This window comes from Vipera ursinii (assembly GCF_947247035.1).
Source record: "Vipera ursinii genome assembly, chromosome: 3".
In the NCBI taxonomy this organism is placed as follows: Eukaryota; Metazoa; Chordata; class Lepidosauria; order Squamata; family Viperidae; genus Vipera; species Vipera ursinii.
In genome coordinates, this window is record NC_139516.1 from 18646723 (window position 1) to 18672839 (window position 26117).

The 26117-nt window shown below is 40.2% G+C and overlaps 1 protein-coding gene across 6 annotated transcripts in view; it reads left to right on the forward strand.

Moving 5' to 3' along the window:
- The first annotated feature begins 568 nt into the window (after positions 1–568).
- The window catches only part of ATP9A (ATPase phospholipid transporting 9A (putative)), a 94261-nt gene continuing 68712 nt past the window's right edge, over positions 569–26117 (forward strand). For 4 of the 6 annotated variants that reach the window (XR_014491870.1, XR_014491871.1, XR_014491872.1 and 1 more), the window contains exons 1-2: positions 881–986; positions 25654–25798. Coding sequence is in view for 2 of the 6 variants with exons in the window: in XM_083357411.1 (XP_083213537.1) it covers positions 919–986; positions 25654–25798 (213 nt within the window). In the remaining 4 variants the exon portion in view is untranslated. Of the gene's footprint in view, positions 987–19064; positions 19113–20740; positions 20812–25653; positions 25799–26117 lie in introns of those variants that run through there. The other 2 variants (XM_083357413.1, XM_083357412.1) reach the window with 2 other exon arrangements.

Below are 26117 nucleotides of genomic sequence, written 5' to 3' on the forward strand. Positions count from 1 at the left end.
AAGGCCAAGCTGAGGATGGCCAGTAAGAGCTCACTGAGAGGGTAGGTTAGTGAACAGAAGCAACATCTCCTCTGAAAGCACCAGGAAGCCACCAAAGGAAGGTGGGAGAGGGATTTAGCAAGGAGGAATGATGACCCCCAGAGTGAAAAGAAGGACTAGAGGGGGAACATGGCAGCAGTATTCCAGCATTTGAGAAGCTGCCGCAAAGAGGAGGGGGGGGGTCAGTTTATTTTCCAAAGCACCTGAAGGCAGGACAAGAAACAATGGATGGACACTAATCAAGGAGAGAAGCAACCTGGAATTAAGGAGAAACACAGTGAGGACAATTAACCAGTTCCTTCAGACTTGTGGGTGCTTCATCGCTGGAGGTTTTTTTTTTTTTAAAGAAGAGACTGGACAATCACTTGACTGAAACGGTCTGGGCTCTCCCGCTTGAGCAGGGGGCTGGACTAGAAGACCTCCTTTCCAGCTTTCTTCTTGACTCTGAATATTTCAGGCCACTGTAAATTCCTGCAGAAGAACCGCACCGCCTTAAGAGCAGAGCGGCGGGAAGGATGAGAGAGGGAGAAAAAAAAAAAAGGCCAGAAACGCAGCTGGGGAGAGAGGGTTGGGGGTGTCACCCTCCGCGAGCAACGAGGAAAGGCACCGTCCGCTTGGAGACGACCAGCAAACGGCCCTCGCCCACTTCGCACCCCCGGCTCGGTGGGCTCCGGGGGGAGGGGACGCGGCGAGCGGCGTGAGAGCCTACGTTACCTGCGCGCCGCCGCCGCCGCCCAGCCCGCCCGGTTTCGGCAGGCAGCGGCGCGCTCTCATCGCAGCGCGGAGGGGCCGGGCCGGGCCGGGCGAGGCGAAGCTGGCCAGAAGCCGAACCTGCTTTGCGCTCCTCCCCTGCCCGCGCTCAGCACGGCTGCCGCGGTCATGACCGATAACATCCCTTTGCAGCCGGTCAGGCAGAAGAAGCGGATGGACAGCAAGCACCGCGGCGGGTAAGTCGGCTCCCTCCCTCCCTCCTTCCCACCTTCTCGCCAGGGCGGGGGCTTGCGGGCCTCTCCCCTTCCCCATTCAAGCTTCGCCTTTCCCGCGCCACGGCCGACCCGCTCCCGGAACAAGCTTCAGCCTCGGCGGCGGCCGCGCCGCCCCGGTTTGAGTTCCCATTCCCTATAAACAGAGGGCAGCCTCGGCGCTTTCCCCTCGCCCACCCCACCCGGAGGTGCGACTTCTGGGACTGCTTTAGGGGGGGAAATGCCGCTGTTCTGGGCCGGGCCTGCCGATTCGGCTGCAGAAACGGCGATACCCTTCCCCCCTCGCACCCCCCCCCGAGCTTCCGAACCGGGCAAATTCATCCCGTAGCGATGGAAGGATATTTCCGTGGCCGATTCCTAAATGCTCTACAGCAGCGTTTCCCAACCTTAGGAACTGGAAGATGCGTGGACTTCAACTCCCAGAATTCCCCAGCCAGCTATGCTGGCTGGGGAATTCTGGGAGTTGAAGTCCACGCATCTTCCAGTTCCTAAGGTTGGGAAACGCTGCTCTACAGAACAGCCTCTTCCTTTTCCTGGCACCTTTCTTCCTCCCCTGCCTGTCGCAAACGCCCGTTTCGGTACCGCCTCGGTGGCCAGAAATGCCCTCCCTGGCGTTGGGAAGAGCCCCAGTGGGGCTTAGAAAGAGAAACGGACCGGGGAAAGGGGTTGTGCGGGACCCTGAGCCGGAACGGGCGTCGGGGAGACAGCAGGGCAGCAGGAACTGACAGGTTGATTCTGACGCCATTTGTAGGTGGCACGCCCAGGCAGAGAGGCTGCCATTCCAGGCTCAGCAACCTGGATGAGGAAGGGAAGGGAGAGAAGGGAGACAGCTCTAGCCGGCAGTGGCCTTCTCTGGAGCCAAGCTGGGAAGGGAAGAAAAAAAAAAAAGGAAGGAGGCATCTCTTTGTACCTAGTCTCCCTACAACCAGGAGAAAGCAACAGGGACTTACACCAAACATGAATTTAGGGTGGGTGGCTCCGCCCCTTTTCATTATTAAGCAGCTCAGCATGTAAACTTTGGGCTGTTTCTCTTTAATGGTTGGTAGAAATCTAGTGTATCTTCTGGAATAATCCTGCCAGCGGCATCTGCATTAGGCTGAACTTGTTCCTTTCTTAGCAATTAAAATGCTTCCTTTTTCCTCCCAGAAATGTCTTCCTTAACCGTTGATTTCTAGAAGGTTTACTGTATGACATTATACTCGTCCCTCGGGAACCCCTGACCTAGAGTTTTCTTTTGACCCAGCTCCTGGATATTTTGTGCCTTTAAAATTACTTTTGAAGCTGCAAATGCAATAGCCTGTTTCTTTCCTAGTCAGTTTCTCTGATTTCTTTGTGTAGCGGGCCTGAATTTCAAGTCATTATAGCTCTGAGCTTCAAGAATAATGTATACTTCCTGGGAGATGCATCTTTTGTTTCTAAGTCATTGTGAACCATTTGTTGTCAAGCACATTTTATAAGCCCATTATTTGTATCATGAGGAAGAGACATAGAGACATTTCACATAGAGAGTGAAATGTAAAACAGAAGAATGTTGAATGCTTCCTACAAATTCAATCTATAAATGTTAGAACATCAGGTTTCATATGCATAAAAATGTCTATTTCATTCATTAATTATTCTGCTTCTTATGGAGAAAAAGTATTTAAAGCCAAGTAACCACTTCTTGCATGGAATTAAAAGATATAAATCATTCACGGTAAACAGGTGTGTTATATATGTTCAAATATATAGGACTGTGTTAAATACACAATTTCAATTTATAAGATTAATGTTTATGAGATGAAAGTTCTAAGCTGTTTAGTTTTTGCACATGAAAATGATCAACAAGATTCAGTCCAAAAAACAAAGGGCAAATCTGTGGAAAAGGTAAGGTTTCTTTCAAATCAAGCACAAGTCCTGATAGTGGATATTTTATCATCCTTGTATGTTTTCCTTGGCTGGCTTACAAAAGTAGTTTGGCATTGCCTATTGCTGGAATGTATCATTTGTGCTTCATTTTCTTCCTGAACACCTTTTTGAAGTAAAGTTCAAAGCAATGTACAATTAGAAATTAATACATTCCTGTTTTATTAATTTTTGGAGAGGCATGAACAAACTTTATACTGTATATTCTTAAAACCTTCCCCTTCCCCACTTCAAATAACCGTTACTGAATTAGGGGTGAGAAATGAAGAGTGGCCCATACAAGAAATATGTAATTTAGTTTAACAAATCATTGTGGGAGAAATGATTACCCTCTCCATTCAGAAATACAAGAGTCATTTCTTACATATATACTGTACATATATATGCATACATATATAAATACTATAGCTACTTTGATCTAAAAGAGATAAACACCGCTATATCTGGTAGTGATTGGACTCCAATTCTTCTTGCTTCAGTTCTCATAGCCAATGATGAGTGATTTGAAAGCAATGTCTGGAGGATCAGGTTAGCGTTACCTGATCAGATAACAGATATCATTGATCATCAAGTTAAGTAAGGTAACATTTCAAATAGCAAGTACTATGGAGGAACAATAGCTACATCGTCTTGGCTAATACTCCTAAGCTGCCCTGAGCTTTTATGTTTTATTACAGTGTTTCTCACTCTTTGCAACTACCTTTCTCTGTTTTTTTCAATTCCCAGAATTCTTAGCATTGCCCCTATCAACTGGGGAATTCTGGGAATTGAAGTTTATGCATCAGAAAGTTACAAGGGTGGGAAATACCGCTCTATTGGATATGTATTAATGATATGCTATCAGGTCAATTTTAACTTTTTGCAACTAGATATACAGGTAGTCCTCGACTTAACAACCACAATGGAGCCCAAATTTTCTCTTGTTAAGTGAGACATTTGTTAAGTGAGTTTTGGCCCATTTTATGACTTTTCTTGCCACAGTTGTTAAGTGAATCACTGCGGTTGGTAAGTTAGAAACCCGTTTGTTAAGTGGATCTGGCTTCCCCATTGACTTTGCTTGTCAGAAGTTCACAGAAAGTGATCATACGATCTTGGGAGACAGAAACGGTCGTAAATATGCACCAGTTGCCAAGCATCTGGATTTTTGATCACTTGATCATGGAGATGCTGCAAAGGTAACTGGGAAAAACGGCCATAAGTCACTTTTTTCAGTGCTGTTGTAACTTGAAATGGTCACTAAATGAACTGTTGTAAGTCGAGGACTACCTGTATTTTCTCTATCATAATCTGTCCCTAACCTTGTCCTTCCAACAATGTATCCATCACCACTGTAAGTGAGTCCATCCCCTTCGTTTGATGGTATTCCTCTTCTCTCTCTTTCTACCTTCCCAGCATCAGAGCCTTCTTCAGAGAGCTAGACCTTGCATAATTGTCTAGAGCAGGGGTAGGCAACCTCGGCTCTTTTATGACTCATGGACTTCAACTCCCAGAATTCCTGAGCCAGCCGGCTCAGGAATTCTGGGAGTTGAAGTCCATGACTCATAAAAGAGCCGAGGTTGCCTACCCCAGTCTAGAGCAGCATAATTTGGACCTAGTCATCATGACTTGACTAAGAACTCTGATTTGTTTGATGATCCATTTGTTAGTTTTCTTGTCTGACCACAAGCTCTACTGGAAAACAAAGTTCTGTATGCTGTGTAGTCTTTCCTGTGTCCCTGTCTCCCACCCCTACTTGTAGAAGCATCTCTTTCTCGCAGATGCTGTTGAGTGGCCAGTAGTGAAATGAGTTCAGCTGAAAGACCGTCTAGCTACTTTAGAAGATGAATGGGAATCAATGCCATCTTGTTGTCCTTTGCTCCAGGATGCAAAGTTTCTTGGGGATTTCCCTTCAAAGGCTGACTCATAAACCATTGCAGCAACACGCACTGCAGTTTCCTGAATACCTAAAAGACTAAAGAGCACGTTGAAGTGTAGCAAAGATATTACAGCTAATAGCTGATCACAAGGATGGATATTTTATTAGGGATGTGATAATATCAAACATTAGCAAAGAACATAACTGAGTGAAGTGGCTTCATCTGGTGAGTCTGTTGACATGAAAAGCAGACCTCGTAGTTGTGAAATGTGTAGGCCTTGGTGGAGCAGTGGGATAATGCCTCCTTAAGTAACACCAACTGCCTGCAATTAGTGCAGGTTCGAGTCCCACCAGGCTCAAGGTTGACTCAGCCTTCCATCCTTACCCGAGGTAGGTAAAATGAGGACCCAGATTGTTGGGGGCAATAAGCTGACTTTGTAATAATGCCGCTTGGGGGTGTGTGTGAAAGCCCTAATAAGCAGGCATATACATAGAATGAAGGCTACTGCTAAGCTTGTAAGCCGCCCTGAGTCTTTGGAGAAGGGCGGGATATAAATGGAATTAAAAAAAAAATTAGCACTCACTTGCTGCAGTTCTTCTTTCTGAAGATTATACAATTTCCACTGGAGTTTTCACAACCTCGGTTGTGTATCTTGCCTTGTTAGCAGTGCTTGCAGTAATTATATCGACGTAACCTTAGCTCCAATGCTGTGTTAGTTATAGGCTGCAGAATCTGGCTATTCCAGCTGGGTTACGGAAGTGATCTTTCCTATAACCACCAAGAGCTGTTGACAGCACAGAACTGCATTGCTACATTAACGCAGAATTATTTTTTTCTCAACTGTCTGCCTTCCTGGCCTCTGGGGATTTTTTTTGTATTAGTTAGTTGGATTTCAGAAGACTAGCTTAACCTTTCATTATTCCACTTTATTTCCAGTAAAGATGAAAACATCTGATTGGTAAGCAGCATTAGTTTGATAACATTTTGGCGAACTGAAAAAAGCATCAAAGTAGACAACCAAGCCAGTTGTTATTTCTAACACTTAGTAAAAAGAATTTTTAAATTTAAAAATTTTTAAATTTTAAATTTGAGTAATTACAAAGGGCACATACACCATTAGAGGAGGCACTTTCACCTGTGTTTGAAGGATAGGAAAGGCTTCTTATAAGACAATACTTATAGTGTCTTTGACTCATAAATGTATAATTCCCAGTTATGGCTTAATCATTCCTCCTCCTTGTTCCATCAAGCAATCTCAAAAGAATTGATCCAGTCTAAAATGTTGGCCTGAATCCAGATCTCCTAATGTGTTTTCTAATATATTCATCTATTATAAATTGCTAAAACCTTGTCATTTGTAGAACAGAGAAAGACCAGAAAGTGTATGCTTTTCATTTTTAAAAAAACAAACTATCAGCAGTTAGACTAGCATTGCTTATCAAGTTTGATCGTATCAGTTCAGATATGTTAATTCTCCTATTTGTCTACCATATGGTAACCTTATTTTTACGGGTATGTGGTTTGTCACACAATCAGCCAATGTTCAGACTGGATTTGGCAATTTTGTCTATCTGTTGAGTCCTTCCCAAGGACCTGAGCTAGGCAGATGTGGATGTTTGATGGTGTTACAGATATTAAGCACCATCTGTGTTGCAGGATGTAAGGTATTCCAAGTAAAGCTGCCTTATATCATCTTACACATGAGATATTGGGGCTGTTAATTTAGAAGACAGGCCTGAACCCTAACTAGTCCTCAATAGGACAATGAGATTAGTCTGACTCAACTCAAAATGGTGGTATTTAAAGTCTTAAAAAGGTTGAGATCAGATTACTTGAGGAATTATTTTCTGCCTAGACTTCAAGATCATCTTTGGGATATTGGTAAGGCAGGTAGTTACTAAATGCAAGAACTTTTCAGTGATGAAACATGTTTTGCTAATTTTTAGGCATAATTCAATGCCTTTTAACTGTCTTCAGTGTTGTGGTTTTAATATAATATGTAATATAATATATATTTGGTGCTTGAGTGGTCTGATTTACATCGATGAGGGTGTCTTGATTATTTATTTTACTTTATTTTTAATTATAGGTTCATTTTATATCTTTAAATAAATTTTGTAGTTTTATTGTTTTTATACATGCTGTCATTGTCTATCAATACTATACTTGATCTTAGCCCAAAAAGAGAGTGTCATTTATTGTTTATAGGCAATATGAAAATGTTGGAAGTAACTATATAAATTGGAATAGGAAGGCTTTTCCCCTCAAAAATCAAGATATGAATATTTACATACATATATTTTCATACTATATAAACATGTATATGCAAATGATATATTGTAAATTCCAGTCCTGGATCTGCCTATCAAGGCACTATCACTGAACTCAGTGCTTTGCTTCTGCATATAATTGTATAGGATTACACTCTTAATTGGTTAATCATTGACTAACTGCCACATGTGATTGTTTAAAGATGCAATCTGTACCTACTCCTTGGTTATACTGGAAATAATCTCAGTGAGACTCAGTAGAATAGATCTATGCTGCAATTGTCCTCAATTTCAGATTAATTTCAGATTAAAAGAAAGTTTTCCTTAAATCAAGTCCAACTCTTGGTGACATTATGGACATGTCCATGTAGTACTGACAGCAATATTGAAATGGTTCGCTTTTGCTTTCTGGAATATTTTTTCAATTTCGTAGTTTGATTTACATCATGAGATAATTTTGCATGCTAATGAGCTTGTATTTGAAACAATCCGAATCACTGGAACAACAAGAACTGAAAAAAGTAATAGAACGATGTGCTACTGTTCCCAAAAACCCCAAGGAAAAACGTCTATTTCTTATTAAAATAAAACACAAAGCAAAGGGGGAACATTTTCAGGAACAGTAATCTTTGAAAGAAAAACAACCATCTTCATCAAGATATTCCTATAATAATATTTGTTCAATGTAGAATTTTCAAGAATGCTTAGGGAAACCTGTGGAATAACAATTCCTTATCTCTCTTCAGTCTCTGATTTATTTACATAATGAAATGAACAGGACTCTTAAAAGGGACTTGCAGAGAACCTAAAAAAGCTCAGTACATTGTTTCTTGTCCTGCCCTCTGGTGCTTTGGAGAATAGTTTGATGCCCATTTCTTTGTGGCAGCCCCTCAAATACTGGAACACTGTTATCATGCCACCCCTGTTTCTTATAGAAAGGTAAGAGGTCCTTATGAAAAAAAAATCCGGTGACTGCTGCTTATTAAATTCAAGCTCTATTTATGAATCACAGTTCAAACTTACATAAGTTACATAAGTTCCACTTTACATAAGTTTAAATGTGATCCATTTTTGGGCAGGGATACAGTTTCCATCTATTCCTTATGGTTGTTTACTGGACAATATGAAAAGTATCTTTCACAATGCCCTCCTAGATCAACGTAGGGGATAGGGGGCTGCGGGAATGGTTCTGATCCTAAAACCTACAAAGAATGATTGCAGGAATTGGGTATGTCTAGCCTAGTGAAAAAAACATAGGGGTGACCTGATAGCATTGTTCCAATATTTGAGGGGCTGCCACAGAGAAGAACAGGGTCAACCTATGTTCCAAAGCACGAGAAAACAAGAAGTAATGGATGGAAACTGAACAAAGAGAAAAGCAGCCTAGAACTAAGAAGAAATTTCCTAATAATTGGGAACAATCCACCAGTGGAACAACTTGCCTTCAGAAGTTGTGGGTGTTCCAATACTGGAGGCTTTTAAGAAGAGACTGGACAGCCACTTGTCTGAAAAGATATAGGAACTGTTGCTTGAACAGGGAGTTGGACTAGAAGACCTCCAAGGTCCCCCATCCCAACTCTATTATTCTGTTACTCTGTTTCAAAGGGAAGCATTAGGGCATGATGCTCCATCGTACAACCACTATTCTGCAGGAGTGATTATCCTCCATGCTTGAGAGAATATTAGGCAGTGCAGGGATGAATGTTATCATAATGTGGACGGTACTCTGGTTTTCTGTCTTTTTGGGATCCTCTTACCTAGTTACTGTTATATAAAATTACTGATCTCCTACTTAGATTATTGTAATGCTTGTAATCATGATAGATTGCATGACACTAGAACCTTTCTGTGCATTTTGATTGGCACTTTGCTAAGGCTTTTCATGTGGTTAATAAAATAATATGAATTGTTCTGTGCACAGTATGTGAGATGCTGCTGCTCAAGAAATGCTTATCCTAACTCAGGTGACTCACTTTGGCTAATATCCATTTCACCTTGGAGCTGACAATACTTTATTTTCTTTTGTCTCTATCCTGAATGCACCTTTAATTGCACAAATAATTTCAGCATCCTATGTGCAAAATTGCATCTTTTCTATTGAGAGATGGAATTTGTATGAAAAGTGAGGGGGGGGGGAAACACAACTCTGTAAAGGAAACTAGTAACTTTACTAGAAGTAAAGCAAACAATCCAATCTGTGTGAAACAGACAGATTGAATGAAAAAGACGGGGGGGAGGGAGTTTGGAGAGATTTTCTGTGCAACCCAAGAGGGACCATGTTCCATAATAAGCTCCCTTATGCCAGAGCCGGATCTAGCCAGTCATATTTCATCAGTGCAATGATCAGCTCACTGAGGGACACATGATACGTGCCCTACCCCGACCCCTGTATTCCCTCAAAAAAGCCATTATATTCCCTGATGATTGAGAGTTAAGAAAAGCTTTCCAACAGAAAGGTTCTTGCCTAGAAAAGTGATGAGCTTGCCTTTTTAAAACTGAGGATGGACAGAAAGTGTGGTAGATGCTTTAACTTAGTTTAGTTTAGTTTAGTTTTATTGTATTTGTATACCGCCCTTCTCCCAAAGGACTCAGGGCGGTGAACAGGGCATACATAAAAATACAGGATACAAAAATTAAAAAGAATTAAATAGTAGCCCAGCTAAAACAGTTGATAACAATATAAAAATCCCTATTAAAACCCCAACATATCCCCATCAGGCCAGGCCGGCTTGTTCAAAAAGATGGGTCTTCAGACCGCGTCGGAAGGAGCGAAGGTCAGGTGCCATCCGGAGCTCGACCGGCAGCTGATTCCATAAAGCCCACAGAGAAGGCCCTCCCCCTGGGGGCCACCAGCCGACATTCTCTGACCGGAGGCACCCTGAGGAGGCCCTCTCTGTGGGAACGCACAGGGCAGAGGGAAGTTGACACTGGCAGCAGGTGGTCCCCGAGGTACTCCGGACCCATGCCATGTAGGGCCTTAAAAACCATTACCAAAACCTTGAATCTCACCCGGAAGACAACTGGCAACCAATGCAGCTCGCGGAGCAAAGGTGTAACATGGGAGTACCGGGAGTCTCCCAAGACAACTCTCGCGGCTGCTTAATTTCAGCTTTGACTGAGCAAAGGGTTCAATTTCCTCTAGTTCAGTAGCCTAGTCATCTGCTTTCCCCTCTAGAGTTCTGTTTTCAGAATTGAGTAATTTGGCAATCATGCTGCTGAATACAGTCCATTTCAAACCTGTGCTACTTTTGTAGGTCTACCGTACACCCATCACACTGTTCCCTTTCAGAATATCCAAAGTTGTATTGAGTGTAAAAGAGGAATAGCGAATAATAAACCAAAAAAAAACTAAAGTATGGAATAAGGAAGGCATGGGATAAGGAAAAGAGAAGAAACTACAGCCAATGCCATTCATTATAGCTCTCCATTTCTTGTAACCCATCCTTGTTTCATCCATGTCCATATACTAATTCTGTACATCAGCTTTTTTCATAAAATTTCTTACTTCTTTTTGAGAATGTCATCTTCCTACTTCCACAACTTTCTTGATCTTCTCCTTCCTCTCTACCAGTTCACTGTTTTTTTCATATAGGTTTCTTTATTTTACCAATCCATCTTGATATACTTTTTTATGATATTCACTTACTTATGTATTCACATTCATTTAACACCCATTTTTTTCTTGCTAAATCCTACCTCTTATTTAATAATGTGTTAATTCTCACTTTCATTCAACTCTTATATTTTTTCTTACATACCCAACCCTCACTTCCATATAACAAAGTGGGCTGAAGCATACTCTTATATACAGCCATTTTCACTTCTTTCAACAAATGTAATTACCCTGACATATCATTTCTCTTTTTGTCAGCAGATGCACATCTTAACATTTCTTTATCCATTTTCCACCTAAGTAAAGATTCTGTCAAAATATGGACTTGACTTGCTTTTTTTTAACATTGTGGTATAATTTGCAATTATTTTCTCCATTTTGTCTGATTTATGCAAAAATACATGAAACATTAAGGTTATTAATACTTGCAAACAGAATATTGCAATTTCTTGACCTTGGAGACCATTGTTAGAAAAAAATGAAGTTTTAATTTGGCGATTTGAGGATTAGATCTGATTTGATTAGAGAAAGATTGTGGAATGTCAAATATATGGCTATAATTTATAATGATAGATTTTAATATGTTAGATTGCAATAATTGAGAGTATCTGAATATTGTGTTTTCAAATACTACTTATTCATATTTTAAACATTTTCAGATATTGATATTATCCAACTTAGAGCTTGCTGTGTTTTATAATTTTCTCTGCACTGGAAAAAGTCAGAGGTCACCTTTTGTGTATGTTTTTGTGTTTGTGTTACTTTTTAACTTTTCTCTTTTATCCCCTCCCTCTTTTCCCCTTTATGTTACTTTGTATTTTACTAAACAAATATGATGTACTACACAGCTATTTACTATTAAAAGACCTTTTAAAATGAAAAATAACCGGAAAAACCTGTTATCTCTTTAATTTCTTTGTGTTAGAGATCTTATAACAGACATAGCAGCCTAGATTTGTTGGCAGTAGGTGACAATGGCAACTAGTTTCTTAGAAGGCTGTTGTTTATTGACATTTCCTAAAATCTTCAAGGCAGATAACAGTAATGGCAAACAGCCTTAGATGTATTGTTTGTATCCAGATGAGACATCTTTTTGGCCTAAGGGGCAGTACTTTTTTGTGTATTTTCAGCAGTTGCAAGCTGCATTGTGAGTTTTGAAGCCTGGCATGTAAATATTTAAAGTACGTTATTAATGTACTGCTGTTTTTTAAGAATGCTAAGCACATTTGAAAGCTAAAAGAGTACCTCATCTTTTTTAATGTTCAATTTGTCCAACAGCAAATGTTTCCTGGGAGACAGAGAGAGAGAGAGAGAGAGAGAGAGAGGGAGGGAGGGAGAGAGAGAGAGAGAGAGAAGGAGGGTTAAAAAGTAAAAACACAAACTCAACTATGTGACAACCTTTAAAGTATTGAAGAGAGCTTTCATGTAGCTTTTTATCCTCTTGAGGTTAAACATTCGATGCCTTCAATCCTTCCTTGTTTCTTCTACGATGCTGAGTTAATATCTTGCAATCCAGATATTGCAAGTTCTACTAATGCAGAGCTGCCAATCTTGGGCAAGAAGTGATGGAGACTTTCTTATATATAAGGCACTGTGTTGCCTGACTGGAGAAGAGCCTAATGCTGGGAAAGATTGAGGGCAATAGAAGAAAGGGACAACAGAGAATGATGTGGCTGTATGGAGTCACTGAAGCAGTAGGCGTGAGCTTAAATGGACTCCAGAAGATGGTAGAGGACAGGAAGGCCTGGAGGAACATTGTCCATGGGGTCGCGATGGGTCGGACATGACTTTGCAGCTAACAACAAGTGGTGGCAGGTTTCTTGAACCCCCCTCAAAAAACGTAATTGCTGCAGGAGAAGAGTAGAAGACATAAGCGTTTGGTACATGCCATGATGGTATTTTAATATCATGACATCATCATGCAAATGATTGAAATTCTGTTTGTCATTTTGAAGTATCTTTATTTTTATCCTGCCTTTATTATTTTTATAAATAATTCAAGGCAACAATAATTCTCTACAACAACAACCCTGTGAGGTGAGTTGGGCAAAGAGAGAGTGATTGGCATAAAGTCACCCAGCTGGTTTTCGTGCCTAAGGTAGGACTAGAACTCACTTCCCCCTCCTACACACACACACACACATTAGAGGAGCAAACTGCATGTGTGTCATGATATTATTATGCAACAACATGTAAGGGCAACAGACATCTTGCCACTTTGTAATCTGTGCAATGACATCATGATTCTGTGACATCGTGTTGATGTCATTGTGACTTTTTACAACCACTATGGTATACTTGCTAATGTTCTACATATGTTTCTGCTGTTAAAGCTGTAGGAACATTTTGTGATCAATATCAATCTTTCTCTGGTTTATATTCAGGCTAAATTTCACTTGTAAGAAAAGAAAGCATCTGCTTCAGTTAGGGAAAATAAATCAACCCTCCATCAATGATTTTTAAAAAGAAAATATGAAGTAAATATCACAGTATAAAGAAAGGCATAAAATATTTTCCATGAGGAAGAGGGAATCAGACATATTTAAACAGACTATAGTCTTTTATAACTACTTATTAAAACTTGATTCATATCTGCTGGAAATATTTAAATACCTATTCATCATCTTTGGCTCTGATCTCCAGATCATATCTACTGTTCTGCATTTCTTCATTTTCCTGGAATTATATAAGGAATCACTTTCCTGACTGTGCAAATTCTAGTTTAATAAACCAAAATGAGTATTAGTGCTGTGGTCTTTGCAAAGTCTTATCGCTTCTTCATTCCTGCAAGAGGCAAATTAACTCAGGAAGCTGTCTGGAAGAACGATCTTTTATCATCCAAGATGCAGAAGTTGAAGTAGTCCCAACCTACTTATTAGCAGGAAGCTGTGGTAAACATCAACTTACTTTCTTCCTACTCAAAGAAGAGGTGTGTGAAGGTTATGCACATTCTGACTTGCTAAATTAATACTTGATTATCTGAGCAGCACCCTTGTCGAGGGTTGCAAAGAGTTACTTTTAAATCTCCAGATAATGACAAGTATGCAAGCCTGGGAACAAAGTCTGAACAATTGGTGGAAGAAAGTTGACAGTTTGTCACTCCTAACCCTCACATACAAGAATGTATGATGTGGCCCAGGTTTTTTTCCCTCCACATATCAGGGTAGCTTGGAGGTCCACGATGTGGCTTGGGGTTAACTGTAAGGGAATACACTTGTATATGAATGCACTGTCAGAAGACATAGCTAATTATGGACAGCAGCAATTTGTTCTCCATATTAGTTTTTATTCCAGTCATCCATGAGGTGGCTCACTTGGCAACATTTATTATCTTCTGTTGAGATGAGGAGATAAAAAATTGTTTAGTAAGTGTGATTTTTAAAAGATTGGGTGGCTTATTGGTTATTGGAGCTACTGCGCATGGTGGAAAGGCTCAACGTCCTCCTCTCCAGTAAGTACATATTTTATCTCATTACCCTGGTTATGCCATTGTGGTTATGCCATATCCCATAATACCACCAAATGCCCTAATTTAAGATCTGGGGGGAAAACCGGGTTTTTAGGGTTAGGGTTTTTAGGGTATGCTTGAAGATAAGTAGTGTTAGAGCCATCTGAATCTCTGAGGAAATGCTATTCCAATAGGCAGGTACTACTCCATGTTGTTTGGGCACTAATAATTCCAGAAACGTACAGATTAGTTATCCTTTAAATTTGTACTATCCATATTGCTTCTATCATGTTAAAATGTATCATGTTAAAAGAACACAGTTGAGCAAGAATTAACTGCTACTATGTAATTGTGCATTCAGCATTTTCTGTCCATGGTGAATGAACATGGAGGTTTATTTGGGAGAAATTTCTCTGATTTTCACTTAACTGAAGAGTTAGGCTTTATGGTGGCCTCCAGATCTTTTGGGCTCTATGTCCCACACGCCTTTAAGAAGGGTCTGATAAGGAATCTCAAACTGATCAACAGGTGAATGTGATTCTGCCAGGATTAACAGTGGCAGACACAAGCACATAACATTCAATCACATCAGTAGAAGAATAGTTTCCAAATAATGAAAAGTAATTTCAAGTGCAAGGAAGGGCCACTGGATAGATGAAAATAATTGTGTTTAGCCTCAAGAAAAGATGAGTGAAGCAGGATAGGATATCTATCCTTAAATATCTGATTCCTGCACTGACTGAAGAGAAAGTTGGGTTCAGTGGCCTATTTTGCTCATTTTTGTTTTAAAACACAATAATGGAGCTAAACCCATCTTTAATTGGACTGTAGTGTTTGGCTTTGTATTAATATTTAAGTTTTTACTGTATACAATTTTTATCTTTTACCCTGTGGTAAGATGGGTGGCTAATACATTTTAGAAAAGAAAGAAAGAAAAAGAGAGAGAGAGAGAGAGAGAGAGAGAGAGAGAGAGAGAGAGAGAAAGAATGAAAGAAAGAAAGAAAGAAAGAAAGAAAGAAAGAAAGAAAGATTGATTTTAGGAGTAAAGCTGGTGAGATGGGAAAGGAGTTCTCAGACCAGAGAAAAGCATAGGTAAACAGATATTGGAGCCTCTCAAGATGAGGACAATACCCCAGTATCTACTGACATGGAAAAGCAAGAGGAGAAAGCTTAGAATTTAAAACTGGAAGCAGAGACCTACATATAGTCCTTGCCTCCTATGTAGTAGGCAGATCTGCATATTCACAGATGTAGTATGGTCTTTCTTCTTGTCTGCATAAAGAAACTAACAGTGGCCTGTTTATAAGACTTCTGTCAAGAAGCAGGTTCCTGAATATGGGTTTAAGGGTGTGGAGAATTAAGATTTATTGTTGTGACGGGTACTGTGAAATGTTCCTCTCCTTCAATCTATTGACCTTCTCTCCAAGTATCTCTTTCAGTCTTGCACTGTCTTCTGTTTTGTTTTGTTTTTTCTCACTGTCAACACTTACTTGACAGTGGAAGCTGTCGGTGGTATTTAGTACACCCCTTCCACATCATTGTCTGGTGGCACGTTGTACTGCTGAAGAAGATGAGTAGATTCAGGGAGCTCTTAGCAGGAGCCCAACCTCTGAGCTGTGTTATTAATTAAATTAAATCATTTAATTTAATCTATTTTTAACTTTTGTATGTAATATTTTAATTGCCCTGTACACCACCCTGAGTCCCTCGGGAGAAGGGCGGTATATAAATCAAATAAATAAATATTTAAAAATCTAGAATCCTGATGAGCTGGATTAGTTTCTCTGGGATCTTCTTGCAATTCTGGGAAACTTTAGTGCTCGCTTAATGAATACAGTTTGTAGCTATTTCAACAATAGAGTCATCTTGGTTAAGCACAGATGAAACACAGAATGCATGCAAAACAGCACATTTATTGTCAAAGCAGAAGTTCTATTCTAACATTACTGTTGAAGTTATTGATCTTCCATTAATTCCTCAGATGGAGAATGTAGATTAATGGAAAGGAGAAGGACAATGAACCAGTATTTGAATCTTGTCATGAGTTTTAAGATTTCCCAAAAGGTAGCATTAAGTATTAGAACTATCACACAAAAGTCATGTTCAAGGACAGCATATTCAGCTATGAAAATTGATACATTCTCTGTGTTAGTGGCTGAAGAACCTCCTATCAGGGGTGTGGTAATTCATTCTTTTGTTATAAATCCAGCTTTAGGATTAGACAGCCATTTTGGTACAGTGGTTAAGGCATCAGGATAGAAACCAAGAGGCTGTGAGTTCTAGTCCCGTTTTAAGTACAAAGCCTGCTGGATGACTTTGAGCCACTCTCTCCCTCTCCCCCCCTCCCTTTTTGTGACAATCTGGGGTGGAAGGATGGCCCTCCATGAGACCTGTGGATCAGATGCACCAAGTGTACAGATTCATTGACCCTGTTCTAAAGGCAGCATCCTTCTGCCATCCTTTTGTCTTCTTCCTTCCTCTTTTATCACTTGCCTGAGGCAGCCTTATGCTTTTTTTTTAAACTGAAAATAAAAATCCACTGGTTTATCCCATATACCAGGGGTCGGCAACCTGAAAAAGGAAAAGAGCCACTGGGAACCAGTTCCATCACACATTAAAAAAAGTGGGAGCCGCGTGTGTGCGTCCATGCATGTGCATGCGCAAAAAAATGTTTTGTGCATGCGCAAAACAGGTTTTTCTTACACATGCGCGGACGTGCACGGTTGCCATTTTTTTATGTGTGATGGAACTGGTTCCTGGTTGCACAACGGCGACGGACCGTTTGCAGAGCTACCGCCTTCGGCAGCCTGCAAACGTGACAGCTTTCCCAAAGAGCGGCACCGCTGCCCGTTCGCGCGGACGTGCGCGCACACCTCTCCAAAGGTTTGGGGAGGTGCGCGCGCACCTATGCTCATTCGGAGAGGTGCGCGCGCACCTCTTGGAATGGGCAGCGGTGCCGCTTGTTGGGAAAGCTGCCGTGGCCCATCTGCAGAGCTGCCGCTTTCGGCAGCCTGCAAACGTGCCGCGGCAGCTTTCTCAAAGAGTGGCGCCGCTGCCCGTTCGCGCGGAGGTACGCACGCACCTCCGCCCATTCGGAGAGGTGCGCACGTACCTCTCCAAATGGGCGGTGCCACTCTCCATTTGGAGAGGTGCGCACGCACCACTGCCCATTCGAAGAGGTGTGCGCGCACCAGGCTGCTGGGAGCCGCGGCTCCGGAGCCGCGGGTTGCCGACCCGTGCCATATACAAATATTATAAGTGGGATATGGAAGAGGGAAATAGCAGAGTTTAATCTCTTGCCTTTCATTGACTATTTCCTGTTAAAATATTTAGTTTAGAAAGTGTTGACCTTATATGGAAATCATGTTGGATTTGTTCTCAGCAGGATGTCTGAAACTGCCTCTCGTGTAAGTCAATCTTTCTGCTACTGGGTGAAATATTTCTTATTTAAAATAAGCTAATATTTCCTAGCTCATTCCTTATAACCCAGTAGATTTTTACAGCTGCTGCTTCTCTGGGGGAAAGGGAGAAATCTTTAGATTTTTTTTTTTTACGAGATAAGATTCTTTTTACACTTATTTGCAAGCGGTGAAGTAGAAAGCCAGAAATGTGATATTTAATTTAAAACAGAAACAAGAACAAAACTACCTTGCTGGTTGATTGCCACTCCTCATCCAATTTCCTATTCTGCAGCTTGCAATTTCATGGAAATTTTTTTACAGTTAAGTGCTAAATAATTCCTTAAGGAGAAATCATTTTTCTTTTAAGCAGTAAGATATTTAAGTACTGACTTTAGTATTGAGTAAATGTTAAAGGTTTAGTGGAAAATATTTAATTGATGAGTGGGAGCCTCTAAACATGAGGGCTTTCTACATTTTTTGCTTTCAGCAGATAGATATAGATATAGATCTTTACACTTCTGTTTCTTTCAAATGCTCCTTATTAAAATTACCCATCCCGCTATTTTCTTTTAGGGCAAGTTAATACTGGGTGCAGAAACTGAGGAATAGTAAGCCAAAGAAAGTAAAGGCATGAAATAACAAAAAGAAAATGAAATATAGGTAAAATGAGAACAGGCTGTCCTCGTTTAACAACCATAATTGGGACTGGCAACTCAAAAGTGGTTGCTAAATGAAACCATGGCTGTGCTTACAATCTTACTTCAGCTCTCCTTTGTTTTACAGACTTGTGAAGGTTATAAATGCAAGGATCAATCACAAAGTTACTCATCACCATTGTAACTGCAAATAGTTACTAAACAAGGCAATAATAATAATAATAATAATAATAATAATAATAATAATAATAATAATAATAATAATAATTGCAAGGGACCTTGGAGGTCATCTAGTCCAACCCCCTGCTAAGGCAGGAAACCCTATACCATTTCAGGCAAATGGCTGTCCAGTCCCTTCTTAAAAACTTCCAGTGTTGGAGCATTCACCACTTCTGGAGGCAGGTTGTTCCACTGGTTAATTGTTCTAACTGTCAGGAAGTTTCTCCTTAGTTCTAGGTTGCTTCTCTCCTTGACTAGTTTCCATCTATTGCTTCTTGTCCTGCTTTCAGGTGCTTTGGAGAATAGCTTGACTCCCTCTTCTTTGTGGCAGCCCCTGAGATACTGGAACACTGCTATCATGTCACCCCTCACCCTTCTCTTCGTTAAACTACACATAACCCAATTCCAGCAACCGTTCCCTATATGTTTTAGCCTCCAGCCCCCTAATCATCTTTGTTGCTCTTCACTGTACCCTTTCTAGAGTCTTGACATCTTTTTTACATCGTGGTGACCAAAACTGGATGCAGTATTCCAGGTGTGGCCTTACCAAGGCATTGTAAAGTGGTATTAGTACTTCACTTGATCTTGATTCTATCCCTCTCTTAATGCAACCTAGTACTGTGTTGGCTTTTTTGGCAGCTGCAGCACACTGCTGGCTCATATTTAAGTGATTGTCCACTAGGACTCTGAGATCCCTCTCACAGTTACTACTATCGAGCAAGGTACCACCTATACTATACCTGTGCATTTGATTTTTCCTGCCTAATTGTAGAATCTTACTTTTTTCGCCATTGAATTTCATTTTGTTAGATAAGACAGAAATGAGGACAGAAATAAATTCAATAATAATGTGTTGAGGGAGGTTATACCTGATGTTTCAGCCGCCCACTGTTGCAGTATGGCTTCATACACACTGGTGCATTTACACACACAGAGAGAGATATACACATACAGAGAGATATACACACACACATAATTAAATACATATTTATTAAATACAACATACATACAATTACATAATTGTTATCTCCTGATTCTTGGAAGAGATCTGTGGATCAACCAAGAATTTTGGAATCTGTGTGTGCCTAAGATTTGTATTGTTCATTTTACTGTAAAGCATGAATAGGAAAAAAAAGTCATGGTAAATTATGATACAATATTTAATTAACTGAACCTGTTAATTTAGAATTATAAAGTCCTATAGCACTTTAAATTTACTATTAAGAAAAGTGTTTGTGTGAATCTTAAATTCACACCATTAAAAATTTTCATAAATAATAAGTGGACCACTCATGGATTAATCCATCCCATCCCAAATGAGATTGGTATTGAAGCTGTGTTGAAGAATATTCACTCTTAAATGTTTCAAAGTATGGTTTGAGGGTTGGCTTCTAAAGTTTCTATGAGTAAAACCAGAGCAACAAAGTACGATCGCTCACTTTTGCATTCCTTTGGAATTATACCAATCTGTAAACAGTATAGTCAGATAAACAATGAAATAAAATGGGAGCCATAGTTACTGTATAGCAACTCTATTATTCATTATAAAACACTTTGAATCATTGCCTTCAAACAATTTGAGTAAATACCAGAGTGGTTCAAGCATGTTAGTTTATTATGGGAAGAAAATTCAGAAGAAATTTAATAGAAAAAAATTATCAAGAGAATTTCTTTGACATAGAGCAAATGGAGTTCACTCCCAGTTCATCTTAATCCAATTTATGTTGGTAGATTATCATGCAGAATTTTGAATTACCGAGAATTCTTCCTCAGAAAAATAAGGAGTGAGGAAGTATGCTTCAATGACAATGTGGGATTCTGTGCAGGATAGTGTACCAATCCTTATAATTTAGAACAAACCATTTATGTAAGATATTCTTGCTTTGAAATTCCTATGTGATTTTTAACAGCTGACTCACCCAGATATATATGAGACGCTCAAAAATGTGTTTATGAAGCAGCATACTTTGTTCTTTTGTTGCAATATCATTTGTATATTATGTCAGAAAAACTATTATTAAAAATAGAAGTGGAACCAAGCTATGTGTCTTGTTGAAAAAAATGTATGAGGTTGTAAAACCCCTAGATTTGAAAAGCAGCAATTGTCAGCATTGCAGAAATCGCAGCATGCAATAAGAGAACAAATATCCAATTTCACAATTTTCCCTCAATCAGCAAGAGAAGAGATAGCTTTAGGCACTAGGAAATATCACTGGCCAGAAAAGTAACAGGCAAGTGTGAAAGTTACAGAATGCAGCACAGAGGCACTCACAAATCAACAGCTTGAAATCAGCAGGAAAAAAATTGTTTTCACAGTGTGGAGATTAATTTGAATTCCTTATGTTTGCAGATAGCTTTGTTAAATGCATAGCTGCAAAGGCAAAGTGGAAAATTGGCCATTCTAATAGGAACATGAAACATGTGAGGTTTTTTTCTATTTATGTACCATTTCAATTTATGTTGTTTTTTATTTATTTCTGCTCGTGCTAGTAAGTTACCTAATTATACTGTTGGGCAAAAACTTAGGAAATGAATTAATTAATGGAAATAAACGAATAAAGCACAAATTTGTGCATTCCTAACTTCAGTAGATCTACTTTCATCTAATCTGCCTGGGACTCAAATCTGGAGGTAGACAAAGTCTAAGGCACCACCATCAAAACACACAATGAGATGTTATAGTATTGAAATTTAGGCTACACTCTCACTGGCTTTTTCTGGCATCTCTAGCCAGGTATAGTCCAAAGATTTTAGGAGGAGAAATAAGTAGTTAGCTATCCTCCATCCAGTAACTTTATAATTGGCTTGGATCTTATCCTGGGAATGAGGATTAGAGTTTAGCTTGGAGACTATGGATAAGAGCAGATAATAGGCAAGTTTCCAGAATCATACTAGGGAAATTATTTTTTTCCTCTGGCATAAAAAGGGAGGAAATTTGCATGTGCACTAATAAAGACATTTTAAAATTACAGGTAGTCCTCACTTATATTAATTGGGATAGGAAACTGTTGTTAAGCAACACAGTTGAAAAACCACGTAACCCTACCGCTTAGCAACAGTGGTTGTGGCAGTCCCAGTTGCTGTTGTTAAGCAAGGACCTCATGTGAATGCAGTTTCCAACTTCTTGCTGGCTTCCCCATTAACTTTCCAATAGGCAGAGAAGATCCACATCATGAGCAGGTAATCATAGGAAACTGCAACAGTTGTAAGCACAAGATCACTCGTTCTGTGCTGTTGTAAGTTCACACAGTTGCTGAATGAGTGATCATTAAACAGGGACCTCCTATATGGAAAGACTCCAGAGATGCACTTGTATGATACATTTACTCTGTACAGGTAGTCCTTGACTTACAACAGTTCATTTAGTGACCAGTCAAAGTTACAAGGCACTGAAAAAAGTGACTTCGTACCATTTTTCACATTTATGACTATCACAGGATTGCCATGGTCATGTGCTCAAAGTTCGGATGCTTGGCAACTGACTCATATTTATGACAGTGACTTACGACCATTTTTCACACGTATGACCATTGCAGCATTTCCAAAGTCACATGATCAAAACTTGGACACTTGGCAACTGGCATGTATTTATGATGGTTGTAGTATCCCAGGGTTGTGTGATCACTTTTTGTCACCTTCTTACAAAAGCAAAGTCAATGGGGAAGCCAGATTGACTTAACAACCACGTTACTAACTTAACGAAAGAAAGGGATTCGCTTAACAACTGAGGCAAGAAAGGTAAAATGGGGCAAAATTCATTTAACAAATGTTTCGCTCAATTTTGGGCTGAATTGTGCCCCCCAAAATGTTGGGCTCAATTGTGGTCGTAAGTCAAGGACTACCTATATCCTTGAATTCTTTGTGCTTTCTTATTATCAGGTCAGGGTGCATCCGGAGTTTGTAAATGAAAAGATTGGTATAAGATATTTGTAAGCAATGTTTAGTCAAGCCAGTAATCTCTTTATTGGCAAATAAAGACCTGTGTGCCCTTGAGAGGAAGCATTGTCACTGAAGTGTACTTTCTTCAAGGAAATGATAGTTTCTTTCACTCCCCCAACATTCCATAAACAAATAGATAGAACATGGAGTAAGTGTTTTTTGCTTCGTCCTATTGGAGCTGTCATGTGATAGGCTTTCCTTAATGTTCTTTGGTTGAAACTGATGGTTTCTGTCAGTGGGATGTTCATCCAAAATTGTACCAGGTTTCTTTTTAAAAAAAACAACAAAACAAAAATCTCTTATCGGTGGAAGAGAGCAAATTACTTTCTGTCTCTTAAAAATAAAATTAAGTCTATTTTAAACACACACTTAAGTTTTTAATACATTCTCTGCCTTACATTTTTTAAAGATTCTTTCAGGAAGAAACAAGCCACTGAGAAGACTTCTACCACCTTCTTCAAATATGTTTTTCAATTTCAAGCCTAACTACAGTAGCTGCTTTGTGATTTCCCATCTAAATACTAAACAAGTTCAACTCTTCAGCTTGAACTGAAATTCAGTGGTGAAGTTAAGAGGGAATTCCAAGGGCTGGAGAAACAGGGAGGGCCTTGGAGACTGTAGTGTATTTGTGCCTCTTTAACATATTAGTATAAGGGCCGCGGTGGCTCAGTGGGTTAGGACGCTGAGCTTGTTGATCAGAAGGTCGGCAGTTTGGCGGGTCAAATCCCGAGTGCCGCATAACAGAGTGAGCGCCTGTTACTCGTCCCAGCTTCTGCCAACCTAGCAGTTCGAAAGCACGTAAAAAATGCAAGTAGAAAAATAGGGACCACTACGGTGGGAAGGTAACAGCATTCCGTGCGCCTTTGGCTTCTAGTCATGCCGGCCACATGACCACGGAGACGTCCTCGGACAAGCACTGGCTCTTCGGCTTTGAAACGGAGATGAGCACCGGCCCCTAAAGTCGGAAACGACTAGCACGCATGTGCTGGGGAACCTTTACCTTTACCTAACATATTAGTCTGACATCTCAAGTATATTTGCAACTTCTTTGCTAAAAACAGCAGCTAGATATTTAAGCATAGAATGAGAGGGGCCAGCTCTAAATTGAACAAATTAAAAGCTGAAATATTAAAAAGGTAATAGATCTTAGTTACTGGTGGCCTCATGGAATCAGTGTTGTTTATTTGTTTATTTGGCAGTAGAATAGAATGGGTTTGGAATGCTTTCTTCCAAAGAATTTTTTTTACATTTCTAATAAAGAACCATTAAACAGTCATGACAAAGTGAAAAGTCATCACAGGAGCTTCAAGGCATGCATATAGTACATTCACACATGTGTAACTAAATCCAAATAAATCTTATACATGGCTAAGTGTGTTGCTCCCTCCCAGATTTTATAGTTTGTAAGTTGTGGTTTTTTGCTTACTTTCAATCTAGTGACTAATTACTTAACTTGATTACAATAGGTTTAGATTGACATGTGAACCAGATCATAGTGTTAAAGCTGCTGCCATGATTGTGTGAACTAGACAGCCTGTATATAATTGCCTACTCATGGTTAACCATAGTCTTGTTTACTCAATAAGCACAACTGTCTGGGTTCATATGACATTAAACCAAAAGCACCCAGGTTGGGTTTGCACAATAAAAAGAGCTAAAATGTATTTAGCTATTTGGTGTTGTACAAACATTAGAGTACATTTTATTCAAGAAATCCGTATTTTTATTGCATTTTTCCTTCAAGAGTTCAATCAAGAACTGTGAAAATTCTGAGCTCAATTGTTTTGCTCAATTTTTAATGAAGATGCATTTCAAAATCTCTCTTCAGGATGTTTTAAACACTGAAAAGGATATTAACATTTTATAAATAAAAGTAGAACAAAAAGTTTCAGAAATCTAGGGCCATGGAAGTGAAGTGATAAATATAGTAGCCTAGTATCTGGAGGCCATGGGGTCTGGATAGTAAGGAACACATTCAGACTCATTCCTGACAAGATTCTGTTGCTATGGTTATTTGAGCCCCTGAGGTCTGAGGCATTTTCACCTTTGGTCCTGATGGCTTTGCACTTCCCCATTTGAGACCAGTGCACACTTTGGGGGAGTCCTCCTAGACCAGACATGTCAAACACAAGGCCCGGGGGCCAGATCCGGCCCGTGAAGTGGTTTCATGCGGCCCGTGAAGCCATCCTGGAAACAGTGAGGGGAGGCCCCCACTGCCTTGGCCCTGGCCCAGAGACCCTCCTCCTGCCAGAGACCCTCAGATCTGTCCCACTCCTGCCCAGGCCCCCATAGGCACCCTAAATGCGAACGATGTAGAGCTGGCCATGCCCACCCAGTAGGCCATACGCACTTTAGCCATGCCCACCCAGTAGGCCACGCCCACCCAGGCCAGACCCACCTGGCCCCCTGAGGGCAACCATAATGCTGATGCGGCCCTCAATGAAGTTGAGTTTGACACCCCTGTCCTAGACTCATAGCAACTGATTAAAAAGCAGGTGGTAGTTATGACCAGGAGGGTTTTTGCACAATTTGATTTTGTGTAACAATTTCATCCCTTCCTGGACCTGAAAGCACTGTTCACAGTCACTCGTGCGTTGATTCAGTACATTAATGACACAATATGATACTCACTTTCTTCATTTCTGACTCACTCAAGATCTTCCAAACAATTTATGAAAAGGCTCCAGTGTGCTGATGAGCTGGTGCTCATGTATCCCTTGTGACAATTGGAGTTTGAGTACTCTGCTTTAAAAAGTGTATCTAAAAATTACGCAGATTTTGTTTGTTCTATCTCAGTGCTAAAGAGCTAAAAAAGAAACCTCCCTTGGTTGAAAATTCTGTGGAATATTCTCCGTCATCTAGGTCATCGTTGTCCTAAAGGTGCTTTTTCAAAAGGCAACTGGACTGTTTTTTTTTTCCTTGAGGAAGGAGAAGATAATGTTTCGTTTCTCATCCAAGAAGCTTCATCAGTTGTAAGGGGGGGGGGGAATGGGAGGATAAGTACCTGCCTTGGCTGAATTTTCTTCCTCTGGTCAGCTAAAACAAAATACAGGACATCAAAGTAGAGAAGCTATTTGTTCTGATAACTAAAAGAGGAAAAATATGATTAGGGAAGGCAATCCCAAATTACACTTTGAAACCCACTGTTTGTTGTTGGCTTTAAAAGCCTAGCTTAATTGTCATTTGTTCTTATGCTTGCCTCTGGAATCCTGGCTTATTGTCTTGTCAGGAACAATGGAGGAAAAGTGCAAACTTTGGTTGAACAAGCTGGCATTATTTTGCTTTTCTTGAGGTAACAAGGTTTTAAATTTGTTTTTTCTATAGATGCTGTGAATGCCTAAGATGTTGTGGAACAAGAGACCCCAGGCCTCGAACCGTCTGGCTTGGCCATCCAGAAAAAAGGGATCAGAGATATCCACGCAATGTTGTCAACAACCAGAAGTACAACTTCTTTACTTTTCTACCAGGAGTAAGTATGATCCTGGGCATTGCTTAGAATCTACAACAAAAATCAGAACAGCATGTGTGGCATATTGTTGTGCAAATTGACACCATTAAGTCATTGGCACCAGCCACATGACACTTCTGATGCAAATCAGGCAATCATGCTATTTGCATGATGACGTCATGACCTATGTGATCTCATTCCCCTCCCCACATATGTCCCTGTGTAAGATAGGGGTGTCAAACTTGCAACATCACGTGAAGTGTCACAATGTATGGTGACTTTTTTGCCATTGTCAGCAATGGGGTGAGTGTGTTTTTGCTATGATGCACCCGTTCCCATG